The sequence below is a fragment of the Calypte anna genome, chromosome 14 (assembly GCF_003957555.1).
Source record: "Calypte anna isolate BGI_N300 chromosome 14, bCalAnn1_v1.p, whole genome shotgun sequence".
Classification (NCBI taxonomy): domain Eukaryota; kingdom Metazoa; phylum Chordata; class Aves; order Apodiformes; family Trochilidae; genus Calypte; species Calypte anna.
This window is the reverse complement of record NC_044260.1, coordinates 3,414,236-3,440,551: the sequence shown is the minus strand read 5'-3', so window position 1 is coordinate 3,440,551 and position 26,316 is coordinate 3,414,236. Positions and strand designations below refer to the sequence as shown.

The window sequence follows — 26,316 nt, the reverse complement described above, 5'->3', positions numbered from 1 at the left end:
AACAAACCAACAAAAAAACCCCACATAACACAAGTGTAAAAAAAAATCCGAACAAAAAAACCCCCACAACCCTCCCAAAGCCTTGTAACATGTTTGATAAAGAAATTTTCTTGTGAACATTTAACAGTGAGGGTAACTCACCTGTTACTTGGTGATGAGCAAAATGCCTTCCTTTGAGTGAGCCTCAGGCTAGATGGAGCTTTATTATGCACATAAAGGCTTTAGGTACTCAACTTTTAGATAATGGTTTATGTAATGCTAATTATTGTATTAAAAGCATGAAGCTGTTATAAATTAAAAACAAAAGAAAATCCATTGTGTATTTGGACACATCTGGAAATGTGTCTGGAAAGTGGTTTATAGGGATTACTTTTACCCCACTAGTACATCAAGTAAACATTTCCAATTTCCAGGCTGTATTTCAACAGGAAAACATGAATACATTATTGCCCTGAGTACCTACCAGATATGGAGCCTCTGACTTTTTGCAGTCTTGAACCTGCCATATGTATTTCAACTACTTCATCTGGTTTAGGGTAAAATGAGTACTTAAACATCAAAGTAAAAAGGTGCTTCCTGTTATTGTTCATCTGAGTATGGTTTTTCAGTTAACTTTATATGCTGGATTTTTACTTACTCTAAAAGACGGTCCTAGGCAACACTGCAGTATTTTGGCACTTTTTATTTGGAACAGGACTAAAATTTCATATCCTGGTTCAGCAGTGCTCCCATTACTTGAAGCAGCATGCTACAAAGTCAGAAAAAAAGCTATCTGACCCTTGAAGATTTGAGTCAAGAGACTCACTAGCACCTGTATCTCATTCTCTTTTCCATAAGCCTGACAGTTTGTTAAGTGGCAGTGGTGTCGTGTTAGCAGTTGTTTTCTGTACATTTAAACAGAATGCCCTTTTGAATTTCCCAGCTATCAATCAAATGCAGACAGCAGAACAGACATAAGAGAGCCTTATCACAGTTAGAATTACTTAAGTCTGTAGCAGTAGACATTTTTTTAATAACAAAAGCACCAAAGCAGCTCAGATGCAACACAGCCTTTCACAGTTTGTTTTGCAGAATGACTAAAATACAATAAAAAGCAGTGAAAGTTTAATATGGGGCATATCAGCTTGACATACATGAAAATAACTTGCATAACTTAACTGACTTCCTTTTACATAAGGAAACTAATTGCACAGGGCACGTACTTTTCCTAAAATCTATGTACATTGACAAATGGAAGAAGGCACAGAATATTTCTGATGAACAAGTACCATTCAGAATCCCCAGTTGTAGGTCCCTGGTGCATTTCCTGGACAGCATCTATTGCTGTTTATATCAGTCTACTGCTTGCATTATTTCTTATTACCATGGTCACACCAGTATGCCGATCCCATTATGCACAAAAACAATTGATCTCTAGTTAGCCAAAATTTCGCAAGCTGTGTAAGGAACAGATCAAAGCTGAAGAGCTGCAACTACTGCTCGGGGCATGAAGAAGGGCCACATTCATGTTGGGGGGTTGAGGCAGGGAAAAGAAACGGAACATCTAAAGGAAAGGTAAGTGCAGTATCACCAGCCTTAAGAACAGGACTTGCACTGAATTGTGTTCCGAGTTGTTTAAATGGCAGTTAAAATAATTTTAATGAAGATAAATGAAACAAAGCCCTTTATATAAACAGTTTATTTACTCTAAACAGCAACACAGACAGAACGCCATATAAACACAAAGGAAGTGATGCAGAATAAGGATGCTGGCTGACTTTGGATCTCAGAGGCTCTTAAGCAGTAACAACCTAGTTTTCTGAAAGATAGAAAAACAAATTCAGGGAGGGAAGGGGGTGGTGGGTATGATACTTTTTTTTTCATACAGCCAGCTAGAGGGCTAAATATAGTTCTAATATTTTAAAGCATGCCTGCATCAGATAGCAAAGTAACTAGAGATACTAGTGAATTTATAGAAGTATAAAAGTTTATAATTTTACAGCAGTTGAAATACTGACATCAATATTAAAATAAAAGCAAGTTTTACATAACAATCAAAAATACAAAAGACTGAAGGAAGAGACCCTGTATGAAAAAACTGGGGGCAATTCAGCAAATTTAGAACTGTATACAAGTGGCGAATATGGAAAATGGCACACATACAACCCCCTCCCCTAGGTGGATATTAATTGTACATAGCAACATTAGATTTTGCAAAAGTTTTGTAAACAAGTTCTTGCCAAACCAATCCCTTCCTTTTTAAGATGCTGCATGACAGATGCTTATGATGGTGCAAACTTCTTGGCTTGTGCTCGAACCCTCTTTTCATATTCCACTCTGTTTTGGCTGAATAGAAGAGAGAGAAAGCGTAATAAGAGCTTGAGAAGTCTGAGACCATATTATAGAGTTACTGTTCTGTTTCTTTTCAATATGAATCTAAGTCATTTCTGAAGGCAAAAACATTAGACAGGAATTCCCAAAACCCTACAATATATTAAAGGCTTTTCTAGACCATTACTCTGATAATTTCCTGGGGAGGAAAGTAAAGTTTGACTACTTACTTCCCAAAGTTCCTCTGTTGTCAAATGACTGTACTGTCTGGCTTCATACCCCATGAAGTCTCTATGAACAGGTTTGTGTCTGCTCTTCCTCAAGGCCAGATGCACCTTACATACAAATATTCATCTGGACACTTGCTACAGATTGATTAAATAAGCAAATACTACTAACAAGGAGCTATGACCAGTCATTAAGATGTCAACTCGAGACATAAAGGGCGAGTTATTTGCTTTCTATTCCTGGGCCCCTTGCAACACGGGATGGTGGTAGCTTTGTTAAGCATCCATTTACATTCAGCACCATATTTTATATTAGCTGTCAGAAGTGTCAGTCAAGAGCTAAACAAAAATTTGTCACCATTACTTTTGTGCCATGGGTAGTTTACAGGGACAAGCTTTTGCAAGTAGCTTCGCAGTAAACATAATTTACTTGTAGTTATGAAGGTTGCAATAAAAAATAAAAACCAGTACATATCTTCAGAGGCTGACAGCTTTGAGAAAGAAGAAATTAAGCCAATTTTGGACACATACAATTAACATTTACCAGCAACAGACTGAAAATATATACCAAATCCATCCTGACAATGAGAACAAGTATTCTTATTTTTAATACGAAGTTTGTATTTGAAATACAACAAACTGACTAAAAGACATCTACTTAAACAACACTTCATCTTAGAATCATAAAGGTTGGAAAAGACCTCTAAAATCATCAAGTCCAATCTTCCCTCATATTTACTTATAATCTACGATGCCTATCCCTGTATTTCCTTTTCTCTAGGGTCCTATAACATGTCTATTTTTGACAACTGGCATGTGAAGTCATTTAAAAATGCCACTTTTCAAACTTGGCACTTTCCTGGAGAATAGTTGTTCTGTCCAGAATGGTAATTTCACATTTCCATCTTGATCATTATTTCAGTAGCTTGGTGCCAAGCACCTTTTTTATAGTGTTTTGCTCCTTTAAAGTTTATAGATCAGCCATCCATTTTTAATGGTGGGAAAACTTTAAGCCCAAAGTACTTTCTTTAGGCTTGCAAATTATCATCTTTTCTAACCAATGCAAAGTTCGTTTTGCTAAAGCTGCAAGTCTTCAGTATTTCTGTATTCTTTTGGAAGATGCAGTTTTTCACAAAATGCTGTATATTTCCTACTGTAACCACAGAAACTCTCCTTTATCATTGTGCCATTTACAGTTAAACACTACTGGACACTTAACTACTACACTGATGAATGGGACTTGCCACCTAATACAGTTTTCTTTTACTGCTGTCATCAAATCATTATTCCTCATCACTACTACTCAGCCTCTAAAGGGAAGTGCTCTATGTTGGGCTACAACCATTACTGGAATCATGGTCTGACTGAACTTGACCACTTCTTCAAACTTGACCACTGTTGTGAAGGTATGAGAAGCTCCCGTAGCCTAACAGCTGTAAAGTTACTGACTTCTTCAAGTTTAGTACAAGCTAGACATCTCTGCAGGATAAAGCCTTGAAGGTAAGAAAAAAACCCTAATCATTCCTAAAAATATTTGTACGTTTTTGCATAACAGACAGCTGTAGGCAGTATGACAGCTTTCAAGCTGATATGCAGAGAAACTCACCAATAAATTGTGTAAGCCTCTGCTTGAGCTGGGTCTTGAATATTTGGCTCATTTAAAAGTTCTTGTATTCCTAACAAGATCTGTAGAAAAAGGAATAGAAGTAACCTATTACTAAGAAACATTCAGCCAAAAAAAGCCCCTTTAGAAACCAACTGTAGAAACACTGTGAGCATCTTACATCTACATCAGATAAGCAAGCAAAGCAAATAAAAAGGCTAAGAACATGTCTAAGTTCAATTAACGACCTGTTTAATTGTGATTGCTGGCCTCCAGTCCTTATCCTCCTCTAAGATGGAGAGACACACTGTGCCTGAAGGATACACGTTTGGGTGGAATAATGGTGGTTCAAATTTACCTGATGAAGAAGAGAAAATTACTTGCATGCAGAGCTAATAAGATCAGAGAGTTGGTTTAGATCAGTAGAGGGGAGGAAAAAAAAAATAGTCAAAGACATGACCTCTCCCCCCCAAAAACCCACAAAGCCAATTAAAAAACCAAGAGATTAGGGAAAGCAATAGATACTTACAGATTTCTGAAGTAGTTTGAGATAGGATAAGAAAAAAATTGTAAAACTTAACAAGGAAACTAAATATCTGAAGGTATTTAAAAAAAAAACAACAAACAAAAAAAACCACACCACAAAACCAAAAACCATCCATATATTAAGAGTAAGCAGATGAAAAGGGTAAAGTTGATGGAAAAAATTATTTGTTCTGAATTCTTGCCTCCTGAGTTCTTGCCTGAGAAGAGTAACTTACTGGTAAGAACATGCAAAAGGATTCTGTCTAACCATGCCTGACAATGAGTTTCCAGTGCTTTTCAAGAAGTAAATACATAAAGTGCTGCTTTTGTCAAACTTTTTAGAGAACCCACACAGCAGTCCCCCTCACCTCCCAGTTTCTTAATACTAAGCACCTGAACCGTTTAATCACAGCTTTCTTAATGCAAAGTGGTGGGTGAAGAAAAATGAAAAAGCAACTATCCTTAAAAAAAAACCCTGTAAAGAAGTAAAAACCATTCATAGAACATTATGGACTAGTTTAACAATGTTCATATAAACCCCTGGATCTTAGTCATTCCACTTACATTTTGGGGGTGAAGAAGGGTAGTCATCCTTGAAAAGCATCCGTAGTTTAAATAAACCTCCTTCCCATGGTGTCTATAAAAGGTTGAGTTCAGATTACAGCAAGGAAGCCACACTTGTGGATAAACACTTGTGCTTTGCCTGAGAAACTGTATTCTTAAGACACCCTTCTGCTACACAGCAGAAACCAGCTGTCCTACATGCAAGTGTTGGGTTCATTCTTTAAAACAAGCTGATGTAAACATGGTCTCACATCTTACAAGCATAAACTATCAAATCTTATCCTTGGGGACAGACAGGTCTCTTGCAGACCACCTTAGAAGGAAATTCACAATTCTTTCCAACTTGAATTATGTGATTTTTAGAAGAAGGAAAAAAACCCACAAGGCCCCCCCCCCAAAAAAAAAGAAACCCCATCCCTTCCCTCCCAAAGAGGAAAGAAAAAGCACTCCGTTATAATTGGTATTTATTATGCAAAGCTTCGAGCTACAATGGGGGGGGAAAGTGCTACAGAATAGGAAAATAACTATGTTTCAAAAGGTGAATGCCTTTAATTACATTTGCTATAATGTATTTAAAGAACCTGTGCAGAACAGTGGTCAACAACTAAAAACACCTATCCTGCCTTCCTTCTCAGAGGAGACAAACTTTTTCATTTTAGAAGCCCTCTGATAAACTTATCCAGCTTTTCTTTCCACCACAGGGGAAGACAATAGCTTTTAATAATTTCTTCATATAGAACAGCAGAACAGCCAACAAAAAGTTTTTAACTTCTGATAGAGCAACATACCTTGTGGATGAAAGAAGGAGACACTCAAAAGCTAATAAATATGACAGCAGTACCATCAAGCTCATGTTCCATTACTGGACAGGTTGCTGATGTATCTTTGAGTCAAATTTTAGGTAGTTAACAAGTGATTTGCTGTCAAAAAAGTGAATGGAGATTCTAACACAGAACACTTCCATTTTTGATCTGGCTGACAAATCATTTTGGTAGCTTCGACTACTCTTCTGTTTCAGGGAAAGCAGCTCAGAACAGTGTGCCTCCAAACACAAAGGAACAGAGAACAAGTGGCTGGTCTGCTAGAGATGGGAAAGGCATGCTGCTGCTTCTTGGAGAGACAGCATTTTTACTCAAGTAAAAACAATTTTTTAAGTAAATCTCAACCAGGAATTGCATAAGCATAACTGATCTGTTCCTGGTGTGGCAAGTTTTCCTAGGAGCTAAGTAGCTGGACTCCATTTTGTTGTTTAAAAAACTTTGAAGACTTCCTATGGGATGAAGACTTTCCTAAGCATTTAGAGGTGACATATCTTGATAGCATACATAACCAGATATCATGAGGGATAATCTTGTTTTGGCAGAACACAAGGGAATAAGATTTTACTTATGCTGTTAAATTATTTTTAGATGCTTCTTAAAGAACTAACTTGAGCTGTGTGGATCACTCGCAGAATAAAGTTGTAGCTAACAATGATGCCATGTTGATCATTAAACTGAGTCAGGAGTACAGAATCTGCAGGTTTTGACAACACACTTTGTCTTCTCAGAGTCAAAGAAAAGAGACCTCAAGGGGACTGAAATGAGTCGGTAAGAGGCAACAGAATAGGCAAAACATTAGAAGAAATCCCACATCCAATGCAAAATACTGAATACCCAAAAGAATAAAAACTACCAAAAATTTATCTGAGGTAACCAAGTATATCTTAGAGAGAACTGTATCTAATGGACTCAAGAATCATCTCTACATGCTAATTAACATCTTGAAAAACAGAGATAAGATTCTGCTCAGAATCAGATGTTAATGCTGGAAGTGTACAAAATTGAAAAAGTTTCATGCATTAATGATTTTTTTCCACTTGAAAGTCTTTCTTTCCTATCTCCCAGAACCACTTCAGCCTGGTGGCTGGAGTAATGAGTAATATATGAGTAATATATTCTCTAGTAATGAGTAATATAGTCTCTATGAGTAATGAGTAATATAGTCTCTAGACTTTTTCTTTTCCCTTATTTTAAGGGAAGAGACAGAAAAGCACAAGTGAAATCAGATAAAAAAGAAGTTAAAGAATTTTCTGCTTTCCCCAGCACCAAAAGAGAAATTTCCATAAAATGAAAGGAAATGAGATTCCGTGTTGATAACAAAATTATTTTCCATTAAATCCAGTAAGTTAAAGGACTCAAGTCACACTATTTCATGGACAAAAAAAGGTACTGGCAATCAAACATCACAGGTAACATTTCAGTACAATTAATTTTGAAGCTCTAGGGCTTAAACCAGCATTTAGTAAGAACAGAACTCACAATAAACCCTGGCATGAAGATTACAACAGTCGTAGGTTTGCTCAATGAAGCATCCTTACACACTCCTCTGAAAAACTTTATTCTTAAGGTGGTCAGTGCCAACAGTTGAACAGGCTCCTAGTGTATTCTGTCCAGTATCATTCATAGCCCACTTCACCACGATTCTAAAGCAGCCACAGGATCCAAGCATTTCTGATAAACTACATGTAAGTTTTGCTCTCTGTTGTCAGTGTAATGCACAAGCAGGCTTATGTTACTTTTCACTACATGTGAGACATCAGGACAGTTAAGTCTTACCCCTTTCTTTCCTGGAATAGCACACTCCCAGTTCATTAGATTCATTGTACCATCCGGGTTTTTTGTAGGTACTGCTACAAATCCCTGAATTAAGGCAAAAAGGCAAAGGGTGAGGATTTCTGAAGATGTATTTAAAACATGTCATGAAGTATTCTATCTTTACACAGTTATTTCTTTCCCCCCTACAAAGAATTAAGCAGCTTTGTTTAAAAATTTAATTTGAAAAAAAATCAATTAGAACACCAAAATAATTGCAGAGCCAGAAATTTGAGAGTTCTCATACTTACAAATGGATGATCTTTTCTCCAGGCTTTTCTCTCCTGTGCAAGTCTGCTAAGAGCTATGCCAGACATATTCAGAGTCTCTCTAAAACAGAAATTATTGCTTTTAGTATGAACCCTTACTTGCATTTTAAACAATGTTATAGTATCTGTTTATAAGCCCTGCTTACTTACAAAGTATTTTGGCCTAGTTTTCACTGCTATAGCCAAGATACACATTTTTGCAAACTCTGCAGACATTAACACTAAGAAGAACATTGAGTTTTCCCATGTTGACAATTTTGCAGCTACTGGACTTGACCTACAAAATACTATTCCCACCTTCTGTTTGCTATTTGAACCACATCATAGAAATTACTTTGATAGTAGCTTGACATCAGAAACACAATTAGTAATGGGAAAAGAGTTCAGACTAGCCCACTAGCATGACTGATGGTCTATCTTCCCTACTACACCACAAAAGGTATGGCTTTCTTCTGTAGGCTGATGTCCTGGTTTGGGCTAGGATACTTTGTCTTGTACTTCTGCTTTCAGCTCAGTCTCTTGTCAGGAGCTGCACTTGCTGAAATTAACAGCAAGTTTCTCAGTCAGTGTCTGCTTCTAGGACTGATAACACTCGATGTTTATAGTTACAGCCAGAGCCTGGTGTGCAGAGCCAAGGACACTGCTCAGCTCTGAGGAACATCTTACCCTCCGGAAGGAGAGAAGGAGTAAAAAGATCACACCTGAAACCCTCCTTTGGGGAGGAATGGACAACATAGATGCCAGAATTGAACAGAGTATTCTATCCCATACACCTCATACTCAGTATAAATTTGAGGGATAACAAGGGTCAAATCCCTTCCTCTCCCTTTCCTGCTTCCCCTTCTTCTCCTGTCCCTGTTTGCTTCAGCATCCTGGGAGGATTCCATCCCTTCCTCTGCCTGTGCTCCTGATCCATGCCAGCCTGAATCTGCGTGTTCCTGCCTCCAGCTCCACACTGCTGCTGTCTCCAGGACTCCAGACTGGACTTTCCCAGCGCTGCCCTGCAGCCTCGGTGGGGACGTGAGTTACTGAGGGAGATGGGGGAGGAACATGGTATCAATTTTCCTGTATATATTTAGTAATTTTTCCTATTTATCATTACTGTTTCATTAAAGCTGTGTAGTTTAGTTTCCAACCCATCAGTCTCTCTCCCTTATCCTTATCCTTCTCCTTCCTTTATCAGGGAGGGGCATTTATAGAGAGGATCTCTCATTTGGTTTAATTGCCAGGCCAGTGTTAAACCATGACAGATTTATTGGTGCCCAACGTGGGGCCTGAGATAATTAGCTCATGTCCAGTTCAAATTCTGACTAAGTTGCCTGAATATTTTGAATTCCAACACCAGTGGGATGATACCAATATGGCTTTGCTGAGTGGGAATCAGACCTTTTTCTCTGGAAATTTCACAGGGTTGGAGATTAAACCAGTCATGCCATACCTTTGGTATTCAGGGGATGTGATCTGTATTTTTGCAGCTGGAATGAGTGTTATTATGTGGCTTATTTTGGGTAAGCACCGCTTGAGAAAAGTAGTTGTGATATGGTCTGCAATACTAATATACAGTGCAGTACACAGAGCAGTGGTGTTTCATACAAGGATTAAAAACTGTTGGTAATTACATTTTCAGTCTTCTTTTGAGAAAATATACCACTCTTGGGCTGAGTTCACCAGATTCTAGTCAAAATGGTAATATGCTTGTTATAGTTTTGAATCTCCTGATCGTTGTAGTCAATGTTTCCCAGGTATGTGTAAGTATTGTCATGTATTATCATATGTTGGTGAGGAGTAAGACAACTACAATGAGGGGAATGAGCACACCTGGTAAAGAGAGCACCCCCACTCCTGCCTCTGCAGCCACCTCTCACCCCCCCTCACACAAGGGCACAACTCGTAACACTGGCCTGGCAATTAAACCAAATGACAGCTATCACCTGTACTGCCCTCCTGACAGGCAGGAAATGTTATTTTAAACCTGTAAATTTCCTTTGAAAGCCCGTATTCTAAACAAAAGCAACACAGTAAGAGACCTTAACAAAACCACCTCAGTTTTGCCATGCTGCCACTATACAACTCTTCAGAAGCAGCTGGAACAGACAGCAATACAAAATCAACTTAAGGAAAAGCCAATGGCCTGCTTCTTCCACAAGGCAGGTTTTCAATTTCAGTATAAGCAGAATGACCCTCCTGCACCTTTGCTGTAACATCCCAGCACAGGGACTGATACCACAGAACAAGCACAGAGCACAGGTCACTGCTGCACAGGACACAAGAACAATGCTTTCTAATTCGGGGAGGATACTCAATTCAACGGGAACAGTAGCCACAGGAAGTTTATTTTTCATTGTCAAACTGTATCCAGATTCAGAGTTTCACTAGCCACATGGTCAAAAGAAATTCCAGTGAAAGGTTTTAATCCTTCTTATTGCACTTCTACCGATTTTAAATAAAAGCTGATACTTGGCAGCTGGAGAACCCAGGCTAATTTGTTCTCAGTTCCACACAGAGATAACAAGTCTTGTCAACAACCAGGGAAGTAGAATTCTTCCACTAAACACATGCATAGAATTAATGGAAGGAACGTTACCACTTTAATAAAGCAAACATTTGAACACTGGTTAAGAATTATGGAAAGTTCATGTAATTTTAATATGTAAATTACTTGACAGAGTACTGTACTGTACTACTATAACCATATGAATTGTAGCTCATCGAGATACTTGTTCTAAAAATTTCACATGCGTGCCATGGCTTTTATGGTGTCCATGTGGGAAAGATTCACCAGGCACTGACCTATTCCATGTGAGTTACGTTCATCTCATGTTCACCTGCTATACCTTTGAAGGTCAGAAGACAGCACACTTCCAATATAATAGTTATATTTAATCAAAAACTGCTTAGCAGTGCAGACACCTGAACGAAGTCTTCAAAAGCACCAAATTAAGTGTTGCATGCAGTTCCTAGAACAGCTGGAATTTCAAATCCCTTTGCCTAGCTTTTTTGCAAGTCAGTTTTGCATAGATCTATTATCCATAGTTTCAGCTTTAAACTAGCAATTATATTCATGGCAGACAAAGCCATCTGGGACCATTAACACTCAGTAAACACGCACACAAAAAACCCTACATTCAGTCCAATATTCACCCAGTACTGCCAACACATGAGTCTGCATCTTGGTTGTATCAGAGGATTTGCAGGATTTGGTCAATACAAACTGTACCTACCACCTCTGATTTTAGCCTGTTCATATGCAGGACATTTGAAGCCATTGAAAAGAACCAGCAGAACAAAAAACTCCCCCTTGAGAGAATTATACAGGGAGTAACTTAAAATATTTTGTGACCCTGTGTCCTTGCAACAGACGTAAATAAACTACAGAACACACAGTTTCTGTTGTGCAGATAGTACCTGATGGTCCATTTTCACAACACTAACCTTCCCATAATAATTTGAAAAATTATTTGTGCTTATAAACCATTCAAATATGCTCAGATAGTTAAGTAACTCAGCTACCTTTTCTGCCAAGAAACAGATTACAGGATGCTTTCAAATACGTTAATTATATTTTCTGTGAGAAAATGAGCCAATTAAGAGTAAGAGACAATTAATGTCTGAGATGCCAGCTTCTCAGAAGGCATATAAACAAAGCATGTCCCACAGATCATCACCAACCAAACAACTTTTCAACAGCAAAACCCAACAGCAAAACCCAGAGTTTTCAGGCTCTGCATCCAGCTTGCTTTTGTAAATAGTTATGCACTGTACTGTACCCTCATAAATTAAAGATTTCCTTATGATCTATGAATACCTTTTTAAATCCTGAGGCATCCAAATTAGTTCAGCACTGAGAGACTACATCCAGAATTTCAGTCTATATGAGAACAGAGACTACATGCATATTGTCTCCAGAGGCTTCAGGTACCCTGAGAAGGGCAGCCAAGCATCACATGCCACTACAGTAGAGATCAGAGGCAAACAAGACTGAAAGCCCACTTCAAAAATTAAGATCCCATTAGGCAAGCACCCCCTCAAAAGCAAATCAACCAACTAACAAAGTGGCAGTATATACTCTCTAGCAGTTCTTCAGTAAAATAATTTAAACTTTAGTTCTGCTGGTGCTTCAGATCAGGCAGAGATTGATCATTCCAGTATACATTTTGGTCCCAGAAATCATGGAGCAGCAAGGACTGAGATACTAAGTGGGTATTAAACCTGAAAATATTATATTCTCACTGATTCTTTTATATTCTTCAATAATTTATGTGCATGGCTTGTTTGGGTTTGTTTTTTCTCCTCTCTCTTTCTTTGGAATAGGAGTCTGCCCAAGTATCTGTATGTTAAGTTTAGCTCTGGTAAGCTTCTGATACACCACACAAATGTAAGGCACCTGTTAACCTGAAATAGTTAAAAAAACCCCACATCACCACACACAAAAGCAAACAAATAAAAACAAATTCCAACACCACACACAACACCGAAAGCATACCAAGTACAAACCCTGAGCCTCTCAGCTCTTAGGGTTTTGATTTCATATCATATCTAATGTGGTTTTTTCACCTGACAGATTTACTGCTAATGAACAGAAGTCCCAGCATATTTATTTATGTGTTACATCACTGGAAAGAACAGAAACTTTTGCACTGCAAGAAACGTATCAACCCTACCCTGCGGGGGCCACACAAGCCTAAGAGTTGTCTTCACATTGTGTTTGGTCTTAATGCCCCACAAATACACAGTGGCATTAAGAGGTAGCAATGTCACCTTTACTGCTATCAACTCAGAATTAGCTGAAACTTTTGAATCTACTTGGTATCCCGACTCTGCTGCTGTTTTGGAAGAAATGGACAAAACAAAGTCATCACACTCCTCACAGGTGCAAACCCAGTGCTCCTCAATACAGACCATACCACCCAACTACACCTTCCCACTGGAGGGGGAAGAAGGGAACCCACTTCCGAACACAAAAAAAGCCAGCCTGGCTGTGCCTCCATACCACAGAAACAATAATCGTACCCACAGTCCTAATGCGTGACAAGTCTCTAAATACATCAACAGAACCCTTCTTTAGTCTCCTGAACTTTCAACTGCTCTTCTTAATTCCAAACAAGACAAAAAATCCTTCAAATTGCTGCTCTTACCTTTTTTTTTTTTTTTTGGGGGGGGGATTGTTTTGGTTTTTTGTGTTCTTTTTTCAGGTTTAACAGTGACACTGAAAGAGATTATTAGTTGGAGTAGTTTACTCCAAAAAACACAAACTTTACTATTCAGAAGGGTGGAGAAAGCCAAGGGCTGAGTTTTAACTAAAGCACGTCAACTCTAGCTTCGGAACAGAAAGTCTCCTCCTGCTGCGGCAGGTAGGAGCGGCGGTACTTGCCGAGCGGCTCCCCGAGAACAACAAAAGGACCCGGGCGACAGTGGGTCTCGGTGCCCAACCCGCCAAATGACCTCGCACGGAGCCGCCTCTGCGGGGCCGCGCACCGCCCGCCTCTGCCGAAGGCCGCGGGTATGGCGGTGCAGCGGCCGAGGCCTGCACAAGGCACGGCGGCGCCCGCCCGCGGACTCCCGGGCAAGTCCGCGTCGGGGAGGAGGCCGCTCGCCGCAGGTCGGCTGTTTCCCAGACCTCCTAGTAAATGCGGGCCCGCGGCGACCGAGACCTCCGGGGGAGGGCGGCGCAGAGTTCGACCGAGGCCATCAACGGTGCGCTGCTCAGCCCAGCCGCGCGGCTGCTGAGGACCCGCCAGGCCCGGCTCTGCCCGTATCTTGGCGCCGGCCCAGGCCCCCCGGCCCCCCGCCGGACCCCGGCCCCCCCGCCCCGCCAGGCCTCACCGTGAGCGGCCGCAGCACCCGCGCGTGTCCCGGATTGAAGCTGCAGCGAATGACCCGGATGTTCCCGGCTCGGCTCCCCCCCTTTGTCTCTGCTCCGGAGTTTCCCTCCCCCTCCTGCCGAGCGCGGCGCTGCCGTGTGTCCCTCGGCCCGACCCGTCCGCGCCACTGAGCCCGTGCCGTCTGAGCCTCAAGGCGATCCGTCCGCCACGCTTCACGCATCCCCGAGACACAGGACCCAGAGGTGACCAGAACAATGCCTGAACACTGAGCGCAGGAAAAAAAAATCCCCGCAGGCCTCTCCCGAGCCCCACCGCTTCCTCGTGCCCTCGGTCCCCACAAGGCCCCACAGAGAACCTCGGTGAATTTTTACCTCGGGCGCTGAGAGAGTCACCTGCGCCCGGACCGGCCTGGTCCCTTCGTGGGCGATAGCGCGAGTCTGGCAGGAGACGCCTCCCCGGACGCCCTCGAGCCTGGCCGAGCCCCCGCCCACTATGCCCAGGCCGGGCTCTGATTGGAGGGCGAGGTCTGGCGCCCCGGGGCGGGCTTCCGGGAGTGATGGGCGGGCGGTCCAGCCTATCAGGAGCCGCGGGACTGCGGCCACTTCCGGGGCGGCCTGAGCGCTGCGCGGGGCCGCGGCGGCGACTTAGCGATCGGTCTGTGGGTTTCGTTTAGAAGAATGGATTAAGTGGCACACGGGGTGTGAATCACGCTGTGTTCTCATATTTATTTTAATGATATGTACAAAATTCCAGTCCTGAAGTCTGCTCGGCCACGTCTCGCGTTGGATTCCTGAATGGTTCTTGAACTATTTTTATGTGGCATTAAAGGTCAGAGTGGTTTCTCGGGTGCGATAAATATCACCAGGATTTAACGGGACCTTAATCCAAATACCTGCTGAATGAGGAACCCCGTGGCCCAACCTCCCACCTGGGGACCGGGGCGTTGAACCTCCCGCCGCAGGGGGCTGTGCCGGTTCCCGCTGGTGCCTAAAAGCACCAAGAAGAAAGCTCGGAACTGCCGGAAAGATTTGTTAGTACTTTGTTCTATTCGGCTTTTAAAATTATGTGGGTGGGTTTTTTTTATCCTAAAAGACTGCTCACCTGTCCCTTTTATGCTCTAACTTTTGTTCACTAATGAAGACACTTGAAGCTGCAGATAGAGGAGGATTTTGGATTGAAAGTGAATAGTTGGCAGTAAAGTACAAATACTTCTAGTAAGACATTTGGATAACAACACAGATGCACACATTGATTAGGTAATTTCTGCGATGCTTGAGCAATGCTTGTACTTAGGACTTGTTTCAATAAAGTCAAATGTGGGAAATTAGTTCAGTAAAATGTCACTTTACCAAAAGTTGCTGGATATATAAGGAAAGATTTGAATGTGCTTTGCATTTAAAACCAATGAAACTTAAGATGAAATTCACCTCATATGTACTTGTACAGCCTCTAAGATTTTCGAGCTTAGTTTCTCATACTTAATTCTTAGTAGCAGTTTGGAAAATAAGAGCCATCCCCAGTGGTATCAGTTCTAATACTGAACTGTGCATTTTTACATACTTGTAGAGGGCACAGCTGTCAAATTGACTGATTTCAGCAACTCCATCATTTACTTCCCTCAGCCATTTCTATCTGTAAAGCTCTTGGAGCAAACATCTTATTTAAATTTATTACACAATATGTTGGCCTTACTACAATGTGTCAGTTTTAACTTAATTTTCAAAAGAAGCATTTATATTAAAAAGCAAAGTACTAGATTCTAAAATAAATCTGTGACATTACACAGGGTGGTTTGTGAGTTGTGTGAAAGAAAACATATGCAGTGATTAATTAAAACTTATTACATTGTGGGTTTTTGTGTGATTATCCATCCATAACAGAGGGGACTATTTCCTACTATAATGATCAGCAACAGTCAAAGTTAAGTGCAAAGGAAAATACCTGAATTTCCCAGCAGATTTGTATCTGAATAAATATGACTTATTTGTATGTCAAAGTCTAAGGCAACAGAAAGGGCACATCTCTTTACAAAGGAAAAAGTACAACTGCTTTGTATCACCACACAAAAATGACATTACAGTGTGTATCTGAAGTGCTAAACAAGGAACACCAGTCATTCTATACCAGTAACATCAACGCTTGTTGGGGGAGTTTTTGGAAGTGAGCAATCCTGACTGTTCAGCTTTAGCCAGAGTGAGGTGAGGGCCTTGAGGCCCAGCTGTGAGGTTATCAAAGGATCAGCTACAGGCAAAAGAAAAGGGAGTTGGCAGCAGAAAAGAAGGAGAACAGGATGGGAAAGCATCACACAGACAGCACATAAAGAGATGTGTTTAACCAGTAAGATAAAGCCCTGTGGCACATGGAGAATGTGTTGTACCCATCAGCAATGTACTCACATTATCTTACCAGCCTGGCTGTGTGTCACAGGGCTCCTGCTGCTCTCAATAAAGGGCAATACTTGGATTATATTGATCTGTGTGTTGTCCATTGGGCTCTTCCCAACAAACATTAACAGTTTAAGAACAGGACTTAAGACATCAGACTTTAAAAGGTGGGAGAAAACAGGTTTATTTCATGCAGTTTACAATATGCTAGTGTTATGAAAAGGTTAAAAAATACCCACACACATTTTAATTGAATGTTTGCTTTAAAAATGATGGTTAACTGTGACCATCTTAAAACTATTTGGGAAGCCCTAGCAGATTTTTTTTATCCAGGGAAATTCCATGGATTCAGTTTCTTGCCTGTGTCTAAGAATTTTGGCTAATGCAAAAAGTATTAAAACCAGATCAAAACTCAAACTTTGCTGCAGTAAGAACACTTCAGAGATAATGAATTGGCACAAAATTAAGAGTTATTGCTAATGCACTGTCCAGGACGTTACATGTTGTGAGTATGGCTGCTTGGATATTAACACAAAGAGCTGATGCACGACTGATTCTGACCATTGATTTGGGGGAAAAGGAAAAATAAAATCTGTTGAATTGGGCACATGAAAGTTAATAAGAAATAGATTTTTCATAGCAAGGCTCAGATGAGGCTTGGGGCAGAAGCAGGGGGAATCAGCTGCCATTTGCCAGTCCTTCAGTTTGCTCATCTCTCTCCTGCCAGGTAGACAGGTTGGCAACATTTCTCTTACAGTGCCCTGGTGCTTGCTTCATCCTAGCAAGTACATGTACCAAGGAGTAAAGTTGTGCATAAGCTTTAGGAAAATCTTCAAAAGGAGCAAGAATCATGTACATAAACATATTAACTCTTACAGTTCAGATTACCAGGCCTAGAAATCTCACCAAGTGTAAAGTCAGGTCAAAATTTAGGCTCAGCTTCCTAAGGCAAGGAGAGCACTCTCACAGAACCTTCACCCCTTTCACCTATCCCCAAAGTAGCAAAATAACTTTCTAAAAAGTTACTCTCAATATAACAATTATTCACACACAACATCCTACAGAGAACCCTTTGATGGGCCTGGAAAGCTATGCCTGCAGCAGCATCTACTAACTGAACTTCTGCAAAGTGTATCCCTAGATAAACTTTTCTAAGGTGAAGGATAGCTAAGTTGCAATGAAATACTCAGTCACAACATCCTGGGGCAGAATCTTCCCCAAAGTCTCTCTATCGCCAGTGCTTACAGCAGAGCTGAAACACTGAGCTGCGTGGCAAGAGTACTGCCTTTTCCCAGTGCATTCCTTATCAGGCTGGATACTGAAATTCCAAGCCGTGTACTAACGCTTACATCTGCCATTCAGATTGGTTCAGATATTTGTAAAAATTGAGGTTCATGAGTTGAAAGAAAAAAAAAAAAAAAACACTAGTTGTTTCTGGAACCTTGAATTAGCCCTGGAAAGGATTTTAGCACTTAGCATTTCTGCACTGAAAATGGAAAGAGTTCCTTCTGTCTGACACTCACCTAGGCAAACTACATAAGATTTAGTCCTTTTTAAAGCCTCAGTTCAGTAGGGAGCCTTTAAAGACAGTTCCTGATTGTTGTGAGCCACAAGAAAGAGAAGTTGTATAACATAGAGTTCAGAAAGCCACCCAGATTTTTTTTTTTAAAAAACTGAATATTTATACTATTTGAGAATAAGTAACTCCACACAACCGCCCAGGTAAGAACTTCAGATTTGTCCTTAAAGCTGTAGATCACTGCAGCCTAGACTATAATGAAACAACAGGCAGTATTCTCAGACTGGATGTATTTCAAGACACTTCTCCAATGACCACTGGAAGTTTTAGTCCTACCACCCTGAGCTAACAGGTACTGTTATAAGTGTAATAAAATCTCATGTATTTTCAAGTGTCCCACCTTTCAGGGCTGATTGAAGAAGTCAGTCTGAAAAACTTGAAAGATGATTTTGATGTGGCAAGGGAGAGAATACAACAGGAGAATACAACTTTCTGATTTTATCACATCTCAAATGAACAAAATCCCAGGCTTCATCTCCAGACTCTTTTTCACTTGATTTCAATCTTCATGACAGGCTCAGCACTTCACTTTTCTCTCGGTATTTTTCAAGGAATCTATCCCAGTATCCCCAAAGGACTGGACAATACACATCTGGTTTCTAGGTAATTTCATTCAATCAGATGCTATTGCATTTTTGCATTCCAAGTTAATTTTTCTAACAGTAAGAAAAATAGTAATTTATGTGTTTGTAATTTGCTGGTGGTAGCTCTCTGCTGCTCAAAAAGAGACTGACAACTCCCAACAACCTGAAACAGATGTTCACCGAACAGAAACTGGAAAACATCACCATGCTACCACCCAACAGATCTCCAGTCAAGGTTCTTTTTTGCTTAATCTGCCTCAAGTTTTCCATTTTTCTCCTGAGAAACTAACCCAACAACCCAACTCTCTCAGAGAAAGAGAAGACTGGTTCAATTTTGGTATCTCCCAGAAAGAGTCCTTTTTTTGATAAATCATAACTGTGCAATCACATACCTAGAAATGGAGCTACACAGCTTCATTTTTACTAAATAAAATCTGAAGACAAAAATGTTGAATGGATACATCAAGCTCCATTTCTTAAGAAATGTCTTTTACTAAAGCAACAACAAAAAATTAAAGGAACCTTTAGCACTACAAGAAATCTAGCTGAGTTTAAAAAAAAAACCCAACAGTCCATCTTCCATATTTTCTGAGTATATGATACCAAGGACTGAAAGTTTAGTAGAGAATCAATATAAGTTTCTAAATACAATTAGGCCTTTGACACACAATTAAATCACTGTGGGATAACAAACTGCAATTAGCCATAATGCACAGAAATGTTCACGAAAGTGGGAGAAAATTCCATGTTTCTCTTTTGTTAGAAGAATGTTTTGTTAAAAAAATAATAAAAATACATATTCCACATTTGCTGTGGGAGCTGGTGAGTCAGACTATACTTCTGGACAATTATTATGGACCGTGTGACATTGACATCTTAGAGGCCTCAGAATGATTTGTTCATTGCAGATAAAACTTTGGCTTAACTGTTGCTTTAAGTCAAACGCATTTAATATAAAAATGTAATTTCCAATCCAGAAAATTAGCCTCTGATGAAACTTAAAGCCAACAGTATGCTGTTTCTTAATTCAAGCACAAAACTGCTATGGTAAATTTGACCTTCTCAGTTTTTAAACAAAATCTGGAAGTCCATAATGTAAAAGCCTTTAATGAATTTCACTGAAAATCCACTACTTTCACTAGGAACCTCCCCTTCCATGGACAACATGCCAAATGACTTTACCAAAAGACTATGTGTTTCTACGAATATTTATACATCAAAAGGGCAGAAAGTTAAATCTTTCACAGAATTTACATTTTCATGAGAGATCACCTCATTTGGCTGTTATGTTTTGTTATCTCTCCCTTCTTGCTCTATTTCCATCTGCGATGATCTTAATTCCTAACCTGGAGTACTGATTTTCTTTAAGAACAGAGAAGCTGAGTAAATCCAGAGTTCATTCAAAGGTTTTGCAAGTACAGCTTTTCAACTACAGCCCCCTACTGAACTCATCAGCAGTCCAGTTAAAACTGTACCTGTGTACTACCTCATCATCCTGTGAGGTCTTAACAGATAAAGCAATGTTTGCAAACTTGGTGATTAGATCGGACTCTAATGCAATTACCTTGTTACCGTAGCTAACTTGATTCAAAATTACAAGGGTAAGACAAAAACTTACTAACAAATCGTGCCTTAATGCCTTGAAAAAGGCATATAGTAGCAACTTCCATCTATCTGAAAGCCTCACATGTTCACAAAAAATTAAGCAATAATGATATTAGCAGGCATAGGAAAGTAGTTGGCTCAGGTGGTCTCAAGTAACAGCATATTTAAAATAACTTATAAGGTACCTACCTATTTTTCTTTCTTAAAATCTTTGTGAGGTATTGGAAAAAAAGTGCAAAGTAATTAACCACTTGTTTCCCCAAAATTTGCTACAACAGGGATACAATGTAAACTAGACTGCAGGTAATGTCACCATAAGCATGTTTTTACTGAAAACACTCCAGTGGAAGAAACATACTTAGAAAACCCCACTCTTTTACATATTCTAAATTTGTTCAGTTTTGCCCAGTTTGTTACTTACACTTTGCTGCTGTCAAATATTCTGTCTTTTTGGGGTTAAAAAGAGAGACAACAGAAATGCTGATTTAGAAAAGATCATTGTAAAATAGGTACTTTAGGCATTAAAATCTACTTAGGCCAACGCCAAATTACTCCACATCAAGGAAACAACACAAACCATAGTTGGCTGCAATTCCATGAGCTAGGGAGCTCAGAGAATTCAGTGGAGTTGCCCTGTTTAAAAACACAGTGACTACTGCAGCAGAGGAAATGTTTTAATATGCAGTTAACACAGACAACTGTTATCCTTATTTTCAGATACACAAGATAATCTGTTACTATTTAGGGGAAACTTGGATGCTAAAATTTAAGCTGAATAAAATATGGTGCCTAAAAAAGTAGAAAAGTATAAACACTTCCCCCTACACAATTACATTTTTAGTAAATTCAATTCAGTTTTAACACCTTAAAAAAGACAAACATTTTATATGTTGTTGTGGAGGGGCCAGCAGCTTCCTGTGCAGACCACATCCAAGTCACAAAATTCATTACAAACCCATTGCTTAACCTGCTTAGTAGAAATAGTTTTTACAAATTGTTTCTGCCAAACTTTTATCAATGCATAAGTCCTTCAAAAAAACAAAGTAGACCTTGAGTGTTTGAAAATCAGTTTTTTGTATGAAGGATTACCTAAAGTATATGCATAAATTCTGATGTTACTGAGAATTAAAACTGTAATGTCTTTAGAATTAAAAAAAAATCTTGTAGCTTTTTAAAACTCCTTTCCACTGCTTTCATAATGAAGTCAAGTTTTATACTGTCGATTTCATTACATGTTTTAAAGGTGTGCTAAATATTTTGCTGAAAACATAGTGTATTAAAAAGCTCCAGTCTTGTGTGCCAACCTTCATCAAGGACAAACTAATAAAGCTACACCAGATGTTTTCAAACAGTGCTCTTGAAGTGCATAGTTGAAACAGTATAGAAAGAGAAAGACTGATTACAGGGATCCTGAATGTCTGAAGTAATTAAGTTTTTCAATTGGATCAGCTTTTGTTCACATTCAAGGTTGATTTTAATCCCAGTCACAGAGATGGGGATCCAGGACTAGCCAGACATCTTTCTGTACAACCTCCAGCTCCTGAAAAATCTCTACCATAATCCAAACAGTTCAGTGCTTATAGACATTTTATAAAAACACAGGCACACATATAAGTACAAACATCTCAAAAGAAATAGTATGTTCATTTGTTCATTTTAAGACAATTTTGATTCCACTTCCAAACATCTGGCTAAGACTGCAGCCTAACTTTTGCATGAGGAGACTGTTTCAACAGAAGGAACATCAGCAATAACTCAGATGAAGGCCCTTTTCTCTGAGTTTAGTCTTCCCTTTGGGTACTAAAATATGCTATAAATCCAGTCAATATATATACACCCTTCCTTTGTCTGCTGTGTAACTTTTTACATGCTAGTTTCAGTTGATCTCCTAGGCTGTTATTACATCAAAGAGTATGTCACAGAGCCATGAGGAATGTGCAGTTTAACACAGTCAACTGGGGCTGCCACTGACTCTGAAACAACACAGGCCCAAATATTTGCATCTGTGGGCTGTAACATGTGTGTGTGTAGCACCAATTGCATTGTCCTTTAAATGTTTACAACGATTAGTAGGAAAATGTCTCTGAACTGATCAATATTGGGTCATCCAGCACCAGACATTAAGTGCTACATGTCTCAGAGGAAAATGTGCGTGGTCATTTCTTGTCAAATGACCAGTGCCAGTCAGCCCACAAGAGAGAACAAACCATGCTCTACTACCAAAACTTAACACACACTTCCACACCATATATTCCCATTAAGTAATCTTGCAATGCTTTCTGCCAGTTGACACCAACTTCTAGGCAAAAATGGTTGAACCCAGATCAACAGAAAATTGTCTAAATCAGATTTTTTGTTTCTTTTGCAGCCAAGCCTCTTCAGTGTGACAATTCACTGTGTCTTGGAATAAAAGAGAAAAAATTGTCACCGTTCAATACTGTCTTCACATCCTGGAACCTCGTTCTTGCAAAATCTGAAACAGACCAATAAAAATTCTATAAATGAAAATTCACTCAAAATCATTTTTAAAGCATGGAGGTCTAGGAGCAATATCATGACTATTTCAAACAATTGCTAAAGTGTCAGGGGGCTGGTTCAATGACATTCCTGAAGTCTGTGCTTTCAGGCTGAAAAAAGATTGATACATATAATATCTACTATCAAATACCATGAAAACACATGTAAATTACTGCTATAGAGTGTGATTACAATATGCAAAGCTTAGGGGTTGGTAGGTGTAAAGCATAATCCATGCCACTTCACCACAGTTCCAAAGATGCCTTGCTTCTATGTGGTAAATGAACTTGGGTACTTTATTAGAAATTTAATTTAATCTTCATTGTTCCTATTTTGTAAATACCCTAATTCACTGAAGTTTCATCTGTGTCCCATAAATTAGTACTGAAATAATGAACTATCAGTTCAAAATGTGCACAAAGGGCACACTCAGTGAAATGACACAGGAAGTTTTCAAAGGCCAAGAGTATGAGCTGTTAAGATTTAAATCAATAAGTTAATTTTAAATCTGAAATAGATGCCCAGGCTTGGCCTTCTGCATGAACTGGCCAACCAAGTACATTTCTTCACAGAGTTATACTACACTGTTCAGATATACAAAGCTCATCAGCTGGACCAATAGGCTAAATGAAAATAGCAACCATTCTGACAGCTATTGAAACATATTTTGTATTATTTGCCCGTGCAAGATCTCACAAGTTTTTCACGTATTGTCCACATGAAAATTGTTTCTGTGTAGACAGCACGCACACAGCTTATTGAACTTCTTTTGCATTACCTTGTCCACCTGTTCAAATAACCTAGGCAGGCAGCTGACAGGCAACATAAGCTTTGATTTCACAAGGAGGAATATATTTTCTCAAAAATTCTGCCTAAGGAACTTGATTCTCCTACTGTTACCAAGGAACTGAGATTCCCATTACAGCGAGTAAAAATAATTTTTTGTTTCCTAACAGCAGTTGGTTAAAGACTCACTTTAACAGGCATATATTAAACATAGGGGCTAAAAGTCTATGGAAACAAACACCCCCTGAAAACCTACGGATCCAGTTTATAGCATCTTACAAAATGAAGACCAACTGTTCTACTTCCAATTTTTTTGTTAGTTTTTCTGTTTCAATTTTGTTTCACTCCTCCCAGTGAAGAAAGGATCTAAGCCTCAGAACTGACTGCTCAAGCCATGTTTCTCAGGTTACTACTGTAACCTGATCAGCAATAGGGAGGTAACTCTTGGGCTGTGCAGCACTGCAGGGAAGCCTGTAAGCAAACTGCAGAACAAACCACAACAGCAGCCAAACAAAGCACTGAGCTCAAGTTTTCAACAACATGAATCTGTAAGTAAAAGTATCTGATGACACTTAATTTCTTTTTCCTTCTTCACAGTTTTCCAAGTACCAGGGAAGGGCTCTTGATGTCAAAGAAAGCAATGGCACAAGCCCCTGGCAATGGCATGGCTGTCTTCAATGCAGAGTTTCTTTCTGCAGTGATCTCAGTGACACCAAGACCTCCCACACAATAGCACATTCCATCCCATGGAACCCACAGCATTTGACAGCACACACAAAACTCTTCAGCATTTGTGCTTGTAGGGTAAATTTTGGCAGCCACTTAGCAGAGCAGTTTCATGTACCGTTTTTAATATAAAAGTCTAGATACTTGTTTCCTTTTTAATATTGCTAAAATGTTCGTTATTTAACCTATTATCCTCTATCAGTCACCAAGCCAAATACCATGTAGTCAAGTAGGGTCTCACCTGCTTTGCACAACTCCAAGGGTTTTTTTAAGGACTGGAGTTTATAAAGAACTTGTCATCATTTGTTTGCCTCAGGGACAGTGCAAAGACAGTTTAGTGTTAACTTAAAAAAAAAAAAAAAAGATCTACTTTATCATTAGCTGACTGCACTTCCTGCAGTACCTGGATCTCACCTTGTGCATAAGTAGTTCTTTTTCATTTAAAATTCAATATTGTTAATTTGAAAGATAGAAAGCCAGATGTCACTGCAGCTGCTTTGATAAATTTCCAAAATAGAGCTTTAGGATATATTTTGGATACAAACATTGCTTATTTCAATCATCTATACTAAGCAAAAAGACTTTATGTGGAACTGCAGGAGACAGAGAAGTGAGGAAAAGCCAGGCCCTAAAATTGGTTCAGCAACTACTAGTATAATATATTCAACAGGAATTAGACAAACTTGCACAAGATGGTGCTATTGGTAGCCACTCATGGTGTCACAGTGTCACTGTAGCTTTCACACAATGACCTGGATGTAGGCTTGAAGCCTAGAAATTTCTAAACTGAGGCACAGTGGAAGGTGCGGAAATATATGAGGAGTTAGTTTGACAAATGCTTCATCCTTAAATTCCTTCTGCGAGTAATTGCTGCTGGTCACAGCTGAGAACACAGTGATGGAGTAGATGTCCACATGGTGAAATCTGCCTGACCCAGCAAATGTAGTCAGTAAGCAAAACAATCTTCAGAGACAAAAACATGGCTTAAAACAATCACCCATGCAATTTAAAAAATAATACTGGATTTATTAATTTTGTGAAACTTTCCAATTCAAAATTAAATGTGAGTTTAATTCTTTCCTAGAAGATAAAAAGACTTCTAAGATTAATAAACTTGTAACCATTTCTGTAGCTTCAGGAACACAGGAAGTAAAATAAAGCTAAGCTGGATCTGGACATTGGCCTTTGCACACTTTACTGAGCCAGTAAATCCAACATAAAGCAGAAAATTCTACAAGATCAAGCACTACTTTAACACACTTTGCTTGGTACTTCTCCTGTAACTTTTGTCTTTACAGGAGGGGAAATGATTTCTGACCAGAAAGCTCTCATGAGAGGTATTTCATACACCTCTCATCAGAAATGTTGTGGAAAGAGCATCTTTTGTAGTCCTGAGCAGTGACTTTTTCCAAAAGAGAAATTCAGTTTCAGTTACCAGAAATTCTATCAAAACTGTACTTACAAAATGCTGAAAGGATGATTGATTTTGTTCAGCAATTTGAAATTCCTTTTTTTTTTTTTTTTTTCCTGAAAAAAAACTTTATTAAGACTATTACTAGAAATTTTTAGTGGCTTACTGGGAAAATGCCAAGAGAAGATATCTTAACAATAACAGAGGTCAATAAGATCTGAAGCCAGTTACAGTAGGTCTTCTCCCAAACTGCTAATAGCTGGGATTGAGGAGTATATCTGGAGCAGAACCAGGCACTTAAGTTTTCACTTGAGAACATGCTCTGCTAGCTAAACAGGTGACTTCACTGATAATGCTCCTCTGTCTGCACACTTCAGTTCACAGAATCACCATATAGTTTGGGTTGGAAATCTCAATCTGCCCTATTTCAGTTTAAAAACATTACCCTTCGTCCTGTCGCTAAAGGCTCTGATAAAGGCTATGATTGGAAGGCTGCAATAAACACCTCCCCAGAGCTGAACATCTGCAGCTCCCTCAGCCCATCTCCATAGCAGAGGTGCTCCAGCCCTTTTCTTTCTCTCTGATAACTTCTGTGTCCCTCTTCTGGACCCACTCTAACACTCCCAGGTGACTGGCTGTCTGTGCTGGAGGTGCACACTCTTGGCTCATCACCCATTCTCCAAGCACCAGCATTTCCAATCCTTCTCTGCAGCACTGCTCCCAATCCACTCCAGGACCAATCTGTACTCATATGCTGAGGACTGTCCCCAC

At 39.5% G+C, this 26,316-nt stretch overlaps 2 protein-coding genes across 4 annotated transcripts in view; both read right to left on the bottom strand.

The window, feature by feature from the left end:
* Positions 1 to 1,082: 1,082 nt before the first annotated feature.
* UBE2I (ubiquitin conjugating enzyme E2 I) lies at positions 1,083 to 14,410 on the bottom strand. Of its 3 annotated transcripts, XM_030460214.1 has the most exons (8): positions 14,325 to 14,410; positions 8,114 to 8,192; positions 7,827 to 7,910; positions 5,230 to 5,302; positions 4,389 to 4,498; positions 4,144 to 4,223; positions 2,220 to 2,325; positions 1,083 to 1,797 (listed from the first exon to the last, which is right to left on the bottom strand). In XM_030460214.1, the coding sequence occupies exons 2-7, from the start codon at positions 8,177 to 8,179 to the stop codon at positions 2,262 to 2,264; spliced, it is 477 nt and encodes a 158-aa protein (XP_030316074.1). In that variant the 5' UTR covers positions 8,180 to 8,192; positions 14,325 to 14,410; the 3' UTR covers positions 1,083 to 1,797; positions 2,220 to 2,261. The 3 variants fall into 3 exon arrangements, with proteins under 3 accessions (XP_030316074.1, XP_008488627.1, XP_030316075.1); XM_008490405.2 differs by having other exon boundaries at positions 1,660 to 2,325; XM_030460215.1 differs by lacking the exon at positions 14,325 to 14,410 and adding an exon at positions 13,955 to 14,064 and having other exon boundaries at positions 1,660 to 2,325.
* A 3,597-nt stretch (positions 14,411 to 18,007) lies between these two features.
* Positions 18,008 to 26,316, bottom strand: part of KCTD5 (potassium channel tetramerization domain containing 5) — a 29,833-nt gene continuing 21,524 nt past the window's right edge. Inside the window, 1 exon segment of the mRNA XM_030459729.1 lies at positions 18,008 to 22,578. Within this exon segment, the coding sequence (XP_030315589.1) occupies positions 22,549 to 22,578 (30 nt within the window). The 3' untranslated portion in view covers positions 18,008 to 22,548.